This window comes from Rhinolophus sinicus, linkage group LG03, assembly GCF_036562045.2.
Source record: "Rhinolophus sinicus isolate RSC01 linkage group LG03, ASM3656204v1, whole genome shotgun sequence".
NCBI classification, from domain to species: Eukaryota; Metazoa; Chordata; class Mammalia; order Chiroptera; family Rhinolophidae; genus Rhinolophus; species Rhinolophus sinicus.
The window spans coordinates 98,666,666-98,678,813 of record NC_133753.1 but is presented as its reverse complement, the minus strand read 5'-3'; the positions used below and the strand labels follow the sequence as shown (position 1 = coordinate 98,678,813).

At 43.2% G+C, this 12,148-nt stretch overlaps 1 protein-coding gene across 1 annotated transcript in view; it reads left to right on the top strand.

Annotated features, from left to right (window-relative positions):
* Positions 1–238: 238 nt before the first annotated feature.
* PTPN9 (protein tyrosine phosphatase non-receptor type 9) overlaps positions 239–12,148 on the top strand; it is a 70,001-nt gene continuing 58,091 nt past the window's right edge. The window contains exon 1 of the mRNA XM_074328305.1: positions 239–887. Coding sequence (XP_074184406.1) covers positions 825–887 — 63 coding nt within the window. The 5' untranslated portion in view covers positions 239–824. The remainder of the gene's footprint in view (positions 888–12,148) is intronic.

The window sequence follows — 12,148 nt, the reverse complement described above, 5'->3', positions numbered from 1 at the left end:
AGTCCCGAGTCGTCGAAGTCCCTCGCCTGCCCCCCCCCCCCCCACCCAGTCCTCGAACTCCTCAGCTTTGCCTTCTCAGGCTCCTTTTCCCCCACCGCTTCGCTCCCCCCTCCTCGAGCTCCTCTCCCCTATCCCCCCTCCGAACTCCTCCCCCACCGCTTCGCTTCCCTTCCTCCATCTCCTCTTCCCACCCACCGCCCCCGGGCTCCTCTCTGTCGCCCCCTCCCGGACGGCGTCCGTGCTCAGCGGCCCTCCTCGTGGCCCGCCCATTTGTGAATGAGACGCTCAGTTTCTCAATGGAGCCGCGGGGGGCTCGGGCGCCTGCAGGGTTGGCCGTGAGCCGGAAGGGGGGTGCGCGGTCCTGTCCCCTCCCTCTCCCTCCTTCTGGCTCGGAGGCTTTTGAGGAACGGCGCTGAGAGGCGGCCGCGCGGGTCGCCGGGCCCGCAGCCGGAGGAGCGGGAGCGCCGCGGAGGAGGCCGGCAGCCTTCGCTCTGGGCCTGGAAAGTTCTTCACTTCAGATTTCCTTTTTTCCTCCCGATTCCCTCAGCTCCCCGCCTGCACTTTTTCTTTTCCGGGAGAGGAGGGGGAGTGTGAGGAAAGGAGCAGAGAAAATAAACAAGGATTTCCGCCCAGAAGACAGCGACAGCTCAGAGCGCCTTCTCGTGAGGAACCAGCGGCGGCGTCCGTGGGCGCCGCGGGCGCGGGCCCGCCGGCCCACCATGCGCGAGCCGGCCCCGGGCTGCTGAGCGCGGGCACGAGGGAGCCAAGGCCACATCGGGCCCCGGCGCTCCGGGCGGGTCCTGTTCGCGGGCGGCGGCGGCGGGATGGAGCCCGCGACCGCACCCCAGGCCGACATGGCGCCGCAGCTGACCCCGGAGGAGGAGCAGGTAAGCAGGGCCGCGGCGGTGGGCGTGTCGGACCCCTGGGGCCTACGTGGGTCCCTGCCCGCCGCGCGCTCGTGGCGCCCGGGGCCCGCTGTGGCCTCCCCCTGGCGGCCGCGCCTCTGGCCGTCATCCCCTGAAACCGGGGCGCCGCCGGACGCTGCTTCTGCTCCGGACCTCCTCTGTCCCCTTCGGCCCCGGAGGCTCAGGCCTCGCATCGCCCCTCCCCCCACTCCGGAGGTGATTCAAGTTCCTGGACCTGGGGGCCTTGCTTTCTATCCACAAACGCCCCCGCCCCCGACGTTTGCAGAACAGCTCCTTCCTCTGGTCTTTGCGCCTTATACATATTTTGCTGCTTTCCGTGCGGGTTTTGTTTCTTTTTTCTTTTTAAGGGCAAGAAAAGCTCACTTTGGGGGATGGGCTTCTGCGGGGACCACCGCCCCTCCCGAGGACAGTCATGGTAGGCACTGGGTAGTAGATGCCCTAGATTTTCAGACGAGCCCCTCGGGCTTATCCCAGGGCCGTGGCAGGCCTCCTTGGACACATTCTGAAAGATCCAGGCCTTCTCACGCTCCCCAAGCCCCTGGCCTTGACTGCCCCATTCCTCTCGGTCTGGGCATATCCCCCACTCACACTTCCCTACCCCTATCTCACCCCACTGTCTACATTTTTCCGAAGTCTACATTGAGCTCCATTGTGCCTTAACTCTTAATGACCTTCAGTTCCAGAAGGAAGTGGTTTGCGGTGTCATTTTGGGGACTTGGGTAAGGGAAAAGTCGGGGCCCTTGTAACTTTCACTCTCGCACATTCCTGCGGGGGAGACGTGGACCACTCCTTCTGAGAAAGATAGGAAAGCCTGCGGCAGAGATGGGAACCCTAAAGGCTTTTCGCTGTCTCTTTGGCACTGCCCATATCCGGCCTTGGCTGTTTTCAAAAAGAGTCATAATCTGATTCCATGTTTTAATAAAAATCTGAAACAAGAAAAGATGAACCGTGCTGGTCACCCATTTCGACCTCTCCAGCCCTTGTTCCCAAGAACCACATTTGATAGCACAGTCTCTAGTGTGGAGACGGTCTGGGTTTACAAACTAATATTGGTTAATGGGTTTCTTTAAGACCTGATTGTTAAAAAGCCCTTGACTTTTCTCCTCATTTGTGGAGATGACATGTTTTCATATTTGGCCTCAGACCGCAGTCTTACCTTTTGATGTTTTGAGATAAAATCAGCCTGGGGGAAAAGAATTGTGCTTCTCTGTACAAGCATTCTGGTAACTGCAGTTGAGTGTTAATAAAATGCTAGTCAGGGCCTAATGCAAGCAGGTGACCAAGGAGCCCATCCTGCCAGAATTAGAGAAATACTTTAGTACTAAGGTGTAATGTGTTAGGTTGATTTTAAAGGGGCAAAACTCTTTCACTTCTTTTTCTGGGGTTAGTCAGATTTAAAATTCTATGTTTCTTAAGACTTATGGCATTAGTATTCCACTATGAAAATGGCATTAGGTTGCAAATGAAAAAAAAAAAAAACCAAGGAGAGCAAATATTGAAGCATTGATAGTATTGCTAAAGTTGTCTTCATCTGTATACAGTGTAAATATACAAGTGTGTTTAGTAAAAATCTATTACATTGAATGGGTGTGTTGGGCATTAACAAGGACTGGATGGAAACAAAATATTTGTATATTAAGATCAGGAAGTTAATGTGGTTTTTTATAACCATACCTTCTCCTATATAATGCCAAGTTCTCTACAGGCGTTTCAAAATGTTGAAACACAAAAGCAGCATAGTTCCAAGGAGCATAGTTCCTTCCAATTATTGTAATGCCTGGTGGATTTCATATTTTACTTTAATAGCACAAGAATACTCTTAACTGTTAAGATTTCTTTAAAATATTTAAACTAAACGACAGCAAATTTGAGTTAGACTTAGCAAAGTAGTCATCCTGGGAAATGACACATTCATTCCATAATGCTACCTCATTGCTCAAACCAATTTTGGAATTCATTTGGAGTTGATTTCAAAGCTGTGGCAGAATCTTTTAAATGTTTTCAATGTTGGTTTTCTTGTACTTTCAAGAGTCAACTGGATTTTTGGAAATAGCAAAAAAAATATAAAATTAAAATGCATTTAGACCCTTTTTGGGGTGTGAAAATTGCCTTAAAGATGTTTCTGAATCAGATCCTTCCTGAATGGTATCTCTTTCTATGCAGTCATGTGAATCAGAAATCCAGACGTTTTCTTGGACACTCTTCTCCCTCAGCCCCTCTGTACTATATACGTCAGCAGGTTTTCCAGAATATTTCTTGAATTCATGGACTTCTTCCACTACCGTTCATCACCTTAGTCTCCAAGCCACTGTCACTACCTGACAGTACTTTTGTTTCCTGCCTGACCCATCGGCATTCCTTAGCTCTTACTCCAGAAGCCAAAGGCAAATTGCATTTCTGATCCCTTCAGCCTACCCGCTCCCAAAATGAGATTCATAAAAACCCTCCAGTGGCTTTTCATTGCTTTTGGGATCATGACAACTCTTGAATGTGGTGTATAAGCCTCCGCCCTTGAGTGGTCTAGAGCCTTAGCTAACTCTCACATCATCTCTGCTTCAGGCGCACTGGCCTTTTGGTTCTGCAAGCCCGTTTCCTCCGTCCTGTGGGGTCTTTGCACAAGTTGCTGTCCTGTCTAGAAGCACCCTCCACTGTTGACTCCCTCCTCATTCTTTAGCTCTCAGCTTTCACTTTCTCTGGAAGGCCTTCCTTGTTCTCCCCAGTTAGGTTAGATCTCTTTTATTGGCTCTCAGAGTACCATGTACTTACTGTCTTTTATATCGCTTACCACAAGTTTACACTATTTGTGTGATTGATGACCAGAAGCTCCATGAGGGTGGGAACGGTGCCTGCTTTTGCTTACCATCATATGCACATTGCTTGGCATAATGACTGGCACTTAATGGACGTTCAGGAAATAGTTGCGGGATGAATGGAAGTAGTTCTGTATGTGATTTGTACAGAGATGGCATCATCTACCTTTCGAAAGGCTTATAAGAATACGGACATTGTTCATTTTGACAAGGGTTGGAGGTCACTATGACTTCATAGTCTTGTTTCCTGTCTAGGCGTTTGTTGAACAGGTACAGTGTTTCCCCGAAACTAAGACTGGGTCTTATATTAAAGTTTGCTCCAAAAGACGTATTAGGGCTTATGTTCAGGGGATGTCATCTTGAAAAATCATGCTAGGGCTTATTTTCCGGTTAGGTCTTATTTTCGGGGAAACACGGTATAGCGAATCCTCATTTGTAACTTTGATGTTTCTTGCCTTTATTTTTTCAGTTCTCAGTTACAGAGCTCTGCAGTTGAATTACAGGAAAAAGTATGCTTTGCCTTTAAGGAACTTACAGGAATAACAACAGAGTAGTAACAGTAACTGTTTCCTAAACTCCTGCTTTGAGTCAGGCTCTGTTCTGGGCATTTCACACACAGTTAATCCTCATAAGATTGGAATTATTACCTCACATTGCAAACGAGAAAACTCAAACCGAGAGAAGGAAATTGCCCCAGATCACATGGCAAATGATGGGGCCATGCATTCCACCCAGATCTAGGTTCTTCGGCCTCCACTGCAAATGTTCCCTTTGTTATATATTATATAACTTCTCATGAAGCAATTAGCCAATTTACTAAGATGCCTACATGGGTATATAATAGATCATGTTGTGGGTTTTGGTATTGATATATGTGTTTGGTTTTGATGATTCTTTTTAAAATGTGGTTCAAAAAATTCAGACAGATGAAAAAATTTGGAAAACCTTTATCAGACCTATATATTGCCAGCAGAAGCATACCATACAATCTACGTAAGAAATTGTGATGAAATTACTCTTGGAGAAAAATTTGTTCCTTAAGATAGAGTTGGCAACTCTTCATTTTGAGGTGTAGTCAATAAAAATTTAATTTTTCATATCTTTTCCTTTTGTACAAGAGAAATAACTATTCTTGGAGCCAAATATGAGGAATGTTATCTCTGAACTGTAAAAACCAAGGGTTTTTTTGTGTGTGTCAGGAATACATTCTTTTTTGATATGTTTTTGTGTAAATATAAGAGCCTTTTTGGAGCCAGCCTGGTGGCTCAGGTGGTTGGAGCGTCATGCTCCTAACGCTGGGGTCACTGGTTCAATTCCCACATGGACCACTGAGCTGCGCCCTCTACAGGTAAGATGTGAACAGCAGCTCTCCTTGGAGCGGGCTGCTGTGAGCAACTGGAGCTCTGTGTGAGCTGCCATGTACTGCCATGAGCAGCCAGTGGCCGCTATGGCTGTAAAAAACAAAAAAAGCATTTTTTCTTTTTAAAATTTTTAAATTGGGGAATATTGGGGAACAGTGTGTTTTTCCAGGACTCATCAGGACCCATCAGCTCCATGTCAAGTCATTGCTTTCAGTCCAGTTGTGGGGGGCGCAGCTCAGCTCCAAGTCAAGTCGTCGTTTTTCAATCTAGTTGTGGAGGGCACAGCTCACTGGCTCATATGGGAATCGAGCTGGCGACCTTGGTGTTATGAGCGCTGCGCTCTAACCACTGAGCAAACTGTGCAGGAGCCTTTCTTAATGTGTTGACAAAGTTGTACATTTGGCAGGTGTAGGTTGATTTCTACTTATTAGTATCGTGTTCATTCTTACTATGTTATTGTCTTAAATTTTATTTTTCCAAAGCACATACTTGCATTTGTAACATGACCTGAAGTTTTATTACATTTGCTAAATTATAATTGACCACAAAGGATAGTTAAAAGTATTTTATGTTATATGTCTTATGTTCTTAATGTTCAATGTCTGTGTAACCGACAGAAAGTTAAGTGCGACTCCTTGGGTTACATCTATTTGGGCATAAGTTGTGAGGAAAACTCTCTCTTTGTAATAAACTATAAAACAAAGACTCTCAACTAGGATTCTGAAGAAATTTGCATTCAGCAGTTAAGTAGCCTTTTAGGGTCTTGGTTTTGCCTGGATTTCCCAAGTCGTGATTCATAGGATAGAGTCGTTTTCTAAAGTACATGTGCTTTTATTCATATTTTCATTTTAGACTAGAGATTGTTCTAATGACCCATACAGTGTTTCCCTCACACTAAAAATAATTTATGAATTCTGTAAAGTCACCTTACTAAATAATCTAATATTTATTTTCAAAGCCTGTAAAGGAAATTCCCGTGTTGGAGTGCATGTTGTTTAGAGATTCTAGCAACTGTTGGGAGGGTTAATAAGAAATGCATGTAGCGCGCTTAGCCTGATGCTTGCATAGTAAGCACTGGTGAAGTTAGCTGCTGTCCTCATATTCTCTGTCTTCCCATATAGTGAAAGGTTTCACAGTGAAGTCAGCTTAAACCAATCCCAAGGGGGAAAATATTCATATTCACCCTTGGGACCATCTTTTAGCATGGATTCTTATAAATGCCAGAAAATAGTTACTTGTAACTGTTTAGTGTAGTTTTCAAAGACCTATTCTAATTCTGTGCTCTGGTTTGTGTTCTTCTTATAATGGAATCTTCTTTTTATTTTTTATTTTTATGAGTTTATTTGATCCAAACTGACGATATTTGCCAGGGAGCAAGATTTTAAATGCTCCCTAATGGAACCTTCTAAAACTAAAAATTTAATTGCCTTGCAGTAGACTTAAGAGATTTTTGGCATTTTTCCCAAGGGCAGGGGTTTTGTCCTGGTTCTTGTGGCCAAGAACTTCCCTTTTCCCACAGTCTCACATGTCCTGTGCTAAATGTCATCTGTCCCTCCGGAAGTCACCATACGTCAAGGACCAAGTGATTCATAATGTTAAGTTGAGGCCTTCCAGAGAGGGAAAGGAGAGGAGGGAAAGGTGAAATAGTCTCATTTTTGTTATTGCCAGTAACTAGTGATATTGTAATGAGCAATTAGGTAAAAATCTCATTTGGATGTGAGAATTTTACTCTTAAAAAATTTCTGAGCACCTAATGATCTTGGACTTTAGTTATATGAACGTTAAGGAACCTGGAGGTTTTCTCTAATGAACCTGACCTGAAGTACTTATTAATGAATTGAAAAGTAAGATAGATACTGCTTTATAGAACGGAGCTGAACTGTTTTGCGGGGATAACAAAACTCATTGTAGGTCAGTATATTTGAGTCCCATTTTCTGACTTGTGTACCTTCACTGTATTGGAAAAGATGTAGTAATGTTGGGATACTCCAACTTCATTTTGTAAATATTAAGCCCCATTTTATAGCAGAATGGCTGGTCTGCTGTAGTGTCAAGATGAGACGTTACAGCCCCTAACTATCTGTTCAGATACTAAAACACTCCAGTGAAATTTCAGCCACTTCACATCAGTTCTGCCACCCTGCTTGGTGTCTCAGACAATTGGAGGCACTTTGTTTTTCCAAACCAATCACTATACACACCTCCACTCAAGAGCTCCTTGGTTGCCCTTTCTGGCCGTTGCAGTAGTCACCGTTTTTTATTCCTCTTTCTCTGGAGTAGGGGTGTATGTTCCTAGAACAGATAGTTGAACCTGCACTCTTCAGTGCTAGAGGGCCTGTACCTACTGGAATGAGCATTTCCATACCTGATTTTGAAGAAACCTCTTGAGAACCTAACTGAGATGGCAAGGGGATAGGGTGATGGTGGTGGGAGACGGAGAAGCTTCAGAGCAATAGGAAGAGTTGTTTGTTTATTAAGGATTGGTTCTCTCTTAGGTCCAGACTATAAAATGTTGAGACTAAAACAGTAGATTAGAGGTAACTTTTTTTCTTGAGTTTCTGCTTCTGAGAAAAGCATTCCTTTTTTCCCTGGGAAAGACAGTTTCTGTTACCGTATATGTACTGGTTTCCTCTGAAACCCAAACCCATCAAAAACACACACGCACAGTTCTTGTCTTTTTATCCAGTACAGATGGCACCGACATGACTATGCTTACAGAATTATTGTGAAACCAGAATTTATTCTCAGAATTGATGGGCATATTCTAAAGAGAGTCATCTATGACTTTAGTACTAAAACGTCTTGAGGACATTGATCCATTCATTACTTGTTCGTTGCTTCAACAATTGGCTAATCTTTGCCTTTACTTTTGTAGACATTATTACATGATACACATCATTACTAAAATCAGTCTTTTTAAAAATAGGCATTTTAGATTATCTACAAAACCATATGTTTTTTAAAATTAAACCCAATATTTTGTAAAAAGTGCTGCATGCCCTCTATATGGGTATAGGCTTATGTGAAGTGCTGAGACCCCGGTATTTAAGATGGGTGCAGATAGACTTGTCAGGGGGGTTGCTGCATACAGTGTAAGCATTGTGACTGCCAGGAAACTTCAGTGGTTTCTACTGAGGAAAAAAAAAAAAAGATGAATGCAAATCTGGCCATTTCCTACTTTTTTAGTTAAAGATAGGTCTTTGGTTAATACATTCAGTATTCAAAAATGTGTCCTTAAATACTGATTTTAGCAATAGACTTCACACACTGAAAAACTCTAAAACTTAATTATTTTGCAGCTTAACCATAACAAAGGATAAAAGCCATTTCCACAGCCTTTGCAGGGGTTTTTAGAAACGGGATTTTAGATGACAAACAGAACACCTGAGCCCTGCCCTGGAATAATAATGGGAAGTGTCATTTTTGCTTTTTCCTCCAAATGTTTCTAAGGGTTGCTATGAAGTGTGTTTCTCCAGTGAGTGAGGTGATTATTATATATCAATCCCTTTCCTTTTAGGTTAATGTGGACCGAAAGGAAGGTTTTACAGATCATAAACAAAGTACAGTTTGTACATCCATTCAGCAATCATTTATAGTCTGTCACTCTGTGCCAGGTTCTTGTTCAGCATGGATTGGGGGTTCTCTGTCCTTGAGGAATTCCTCTCTAGTTCCCTCTAAACATTTCTTGAATTGTGGGGTACCCACCAAGGAGGAAGACCTCTTATACACAGTGAGTGCAGGGACTCGACCTCCTCTGCGTCTTTAGTGCACATTGTGAGACTTCAAAATATGTTTGCTAAAGAATGAGGGAAACTGTATTGAACTTAGTATCCCTCACTCAACCAGTGAAGGGTATTGTTTTGCTTAGGATGGTTATCTTTATGATACTGAAATGATATTCAGTGGCTGTCAATCTACCCAGAAAGGCAGCATTTGGACTCAAACTCTTCTGACTAAATGCAGCTCTTTCTAGTAAGCTTCATCTGTGTTACATTAACCGTGTATTTCTGTGTGTGCCACACCTATGTACATATAGACCAGAGACCACGTGTCTCTATGTGTGACACGCCTGTGTACATATGTATACACCAGAGATCATGTGTCTACACCTGTGTACATATACATCAGAGATCACGTGTCTCTACGTGTGACACGCCTGTGTACACATACACCAGAAATAGCTCTCTCTTGGCATTTGTGGGTTGAACATTCCCAGTTTTAGTCACTCACAAGTTTCCCTGCAGAGATGTGGTACATTGTTCCTAGTTGCTTATTGTGCATTTACTTATGAAAGAAATTATATGCTTTAATGGGGTTAGTGAACTTGAGGTTTCATGTAGGTCTCTGGTTGTTCCTCTGAAAATGTTGTGGGTCGGCTTTTTGCCTTTATAAAACCAGTCTTTAGTTTTTTATATATAGAATTGAATTTTTCAAATATTATCATCAGCATAATGGGGAAGTATACGAGTGTGTGGCATGCTCCTACACCAATAACTGGGCTGAAACTACAGCTGTTTAAATTGTTTTTCCCAGGGTACCCTCTCTGCCCATGTTTTTGTCTGTGCTTAAGCTAGTACTAGATTTTCTTTCTCAACTTTTGCCAAGTCTAAAAGTCGAGGGAAGAAAACTTTCAAAAAATGGTTTTCCCCCTTGTTTTTACTTTCTATACTTCTAAGTGTTTTCTTTCTTAGACCACAAGAGTTACTGAGAGAAAGGCCTGAAGCTTGAGCATAATAAGTGAGCACAAGAAAACAGTTTTATTTGGGAATGGCGTTTGTCTCACTGAAACTCTAGCTCTTCCATTGGAAAAACCCCCAAATAAAGTGAGAACGGTATTTCTGGCTAGGTAACAGACTTAGAAGTGATATAGCTAGCAACATTAAAATATGTAAGGTTTTCCAATATACTTTCGTTTTAAAAAATAAATCCTTTTAGATTAGCACTCTAAATGTTTTAGAAAAACATTTTTAATATTTTAAACAGTTTAATATTTCTTGAACTGAATGTCAGTGAGTCATTTTGGTTATTGGTAAAACTCTGCATTATTTGGAATTGTTATAAGAGATACTGAAAACCATTCATCTTTTTTTTTGTTTTTCCTTTAGCTACCCAGAGCGTCATTTTCTTTTGTAGTTGATATCAAGCTAGGGAAATGCTAGCTTTCAAGGTGATTTTGTGAGAAAATTAGAAGCAAGTGGAAACTTTGAGTTTTGAATGAAATTGCTAGGACTACTTCAACTTGAAAACTAGTCAGAACCTCTGATTGTTGTCATGCTGTCCTTACAGTCCTACAAGTACCGGTAAAAACTCACATGAAAACTTGTGATAGTAATGTTGGCTAAGCACTGCCTGCCAGGATGGCTGTGATGAAAAAAGAACAGGACAGGTGCAGGCATTGCTGATGGGAATGGGATGGAAAGTAGCGCAGCTGCTGTGGAAAAGTCTGGCAGTTTCTCCAAAGATTAAACCTAGGTGTATATCCAGAAGAACTGAAAGCAGGCACCCAAACAGATACTGTACACCCATGTCATCGCAGTGCTATTCGCAATAGCTAAAAGGTAGAAGCAGCCCCAGTGTCAGTGGATGGGTGAATAGATAAACAAAATGTACACACACACACACACACACACACACACGCGAGTATTATTCAGCCTTAGGAAGGAATGATATTTAGCTACATGCTACAATATGGATGGACCTTGAAGACATTATGCTTACTGAAATAATGCCAGACACAGAAAGATAAGTGTATGATTCCACTTAGGAGGTACCTAGAATAGGCAAATTCATAGAGATAGAAAGCATATCGGGCTGGGGGAATATGGGAAAGGGGAGTTATTATTTAATGGCTACAGAGTTTCTCTTGGGGGTGATTAAAAAGTTTTGGGTATAGATAGTGGTGATGGTTACCTAACATTATGAATGTATACAATGCCACTGAATTGTATACTTCTGAATGGTAAAAATGATAAATATTATGTGTATTTCACCGCAGTAAAAAAAAAAAATCACGGCTAACCATTATTCTAGGCACTTTACAGGTTTTAATTCATTTAGTGAATAATGCAGCTGGTGAGGCAAAGGAAAGAGAATAGAGGTGTTACTTCTAGTTTGGCCGCTGCTCTTGAGCTTAGAATCACTTACATAAGTACCATTTCTTAGTTACAGAATGTATCTGCTTTAATAATTTGTTAGAACGTGAATTGCCATCTATTTTAAACATCCAGTTGAGGTCTATTCTGTAGGAGAATTCAGAGGTTTTTGCATGGGACAAAGCACTGAATGTTGTGTGACCCATATGTATAGCATCCTCCCTTCTTCCCAGTACAGTCCTGGGCCCGACTTGAAATATTACCCATCGAGAGCAGTGGTTCTCAGAGCATGGTCTCCACACTGCAACCAGCAACAGGAGAAAGCCCTGGTAGCATTATTAAAAATGCAGATAGTGGGCCGGCCCGGTAGCTCAAGCGGTTAGAGCTCCATGCTCCTAATTCCGAAGGCTGCCGGTTCGATTCCCACATGGGCCAGTGGGCTCTCAGCCACAAGGTTGCTGGTTCAATTCCTCGAGTCCCGCAAGGGATGGTGGGCTGCGCCCCCTGCAACTAAGATTGAACACGGCACCTTGAGCTGAGCTGCCGCTGAGCTCCCGGATGGCCCAGTTGGTTGGAGTGCGTCCTCTCAACCACAAGGTTGCCGGTTCGAGTCCTGGAAGTACACACTGTTCCCCGATAAAGTCCCGTTCTCCTTCCCCAATAAAATCTTTTTTAAAAAAAATGCAGATATTCAGGTCCCACCCCAGAGCTACTGAATCAGAATCTTGAGGGGTGAGGTCCAAAATTTGTATCTTAGCCTCCAAATGCACGCTCAAGTTCGACAACTAGTGATCCCAGGGACCAACCAGAGTGCTGTATTGAGTTGGTCAGGGAACCACCTAGACGTGAGTTTAGACGTTCAGCATCACTTCAGGAAAGGAAGACCTTGATTTACAAATTGGCTCAGGAACTCTAGGTACAGAACCAGTGTGAACTGGATGAAAGCTCCAGGAGTCATC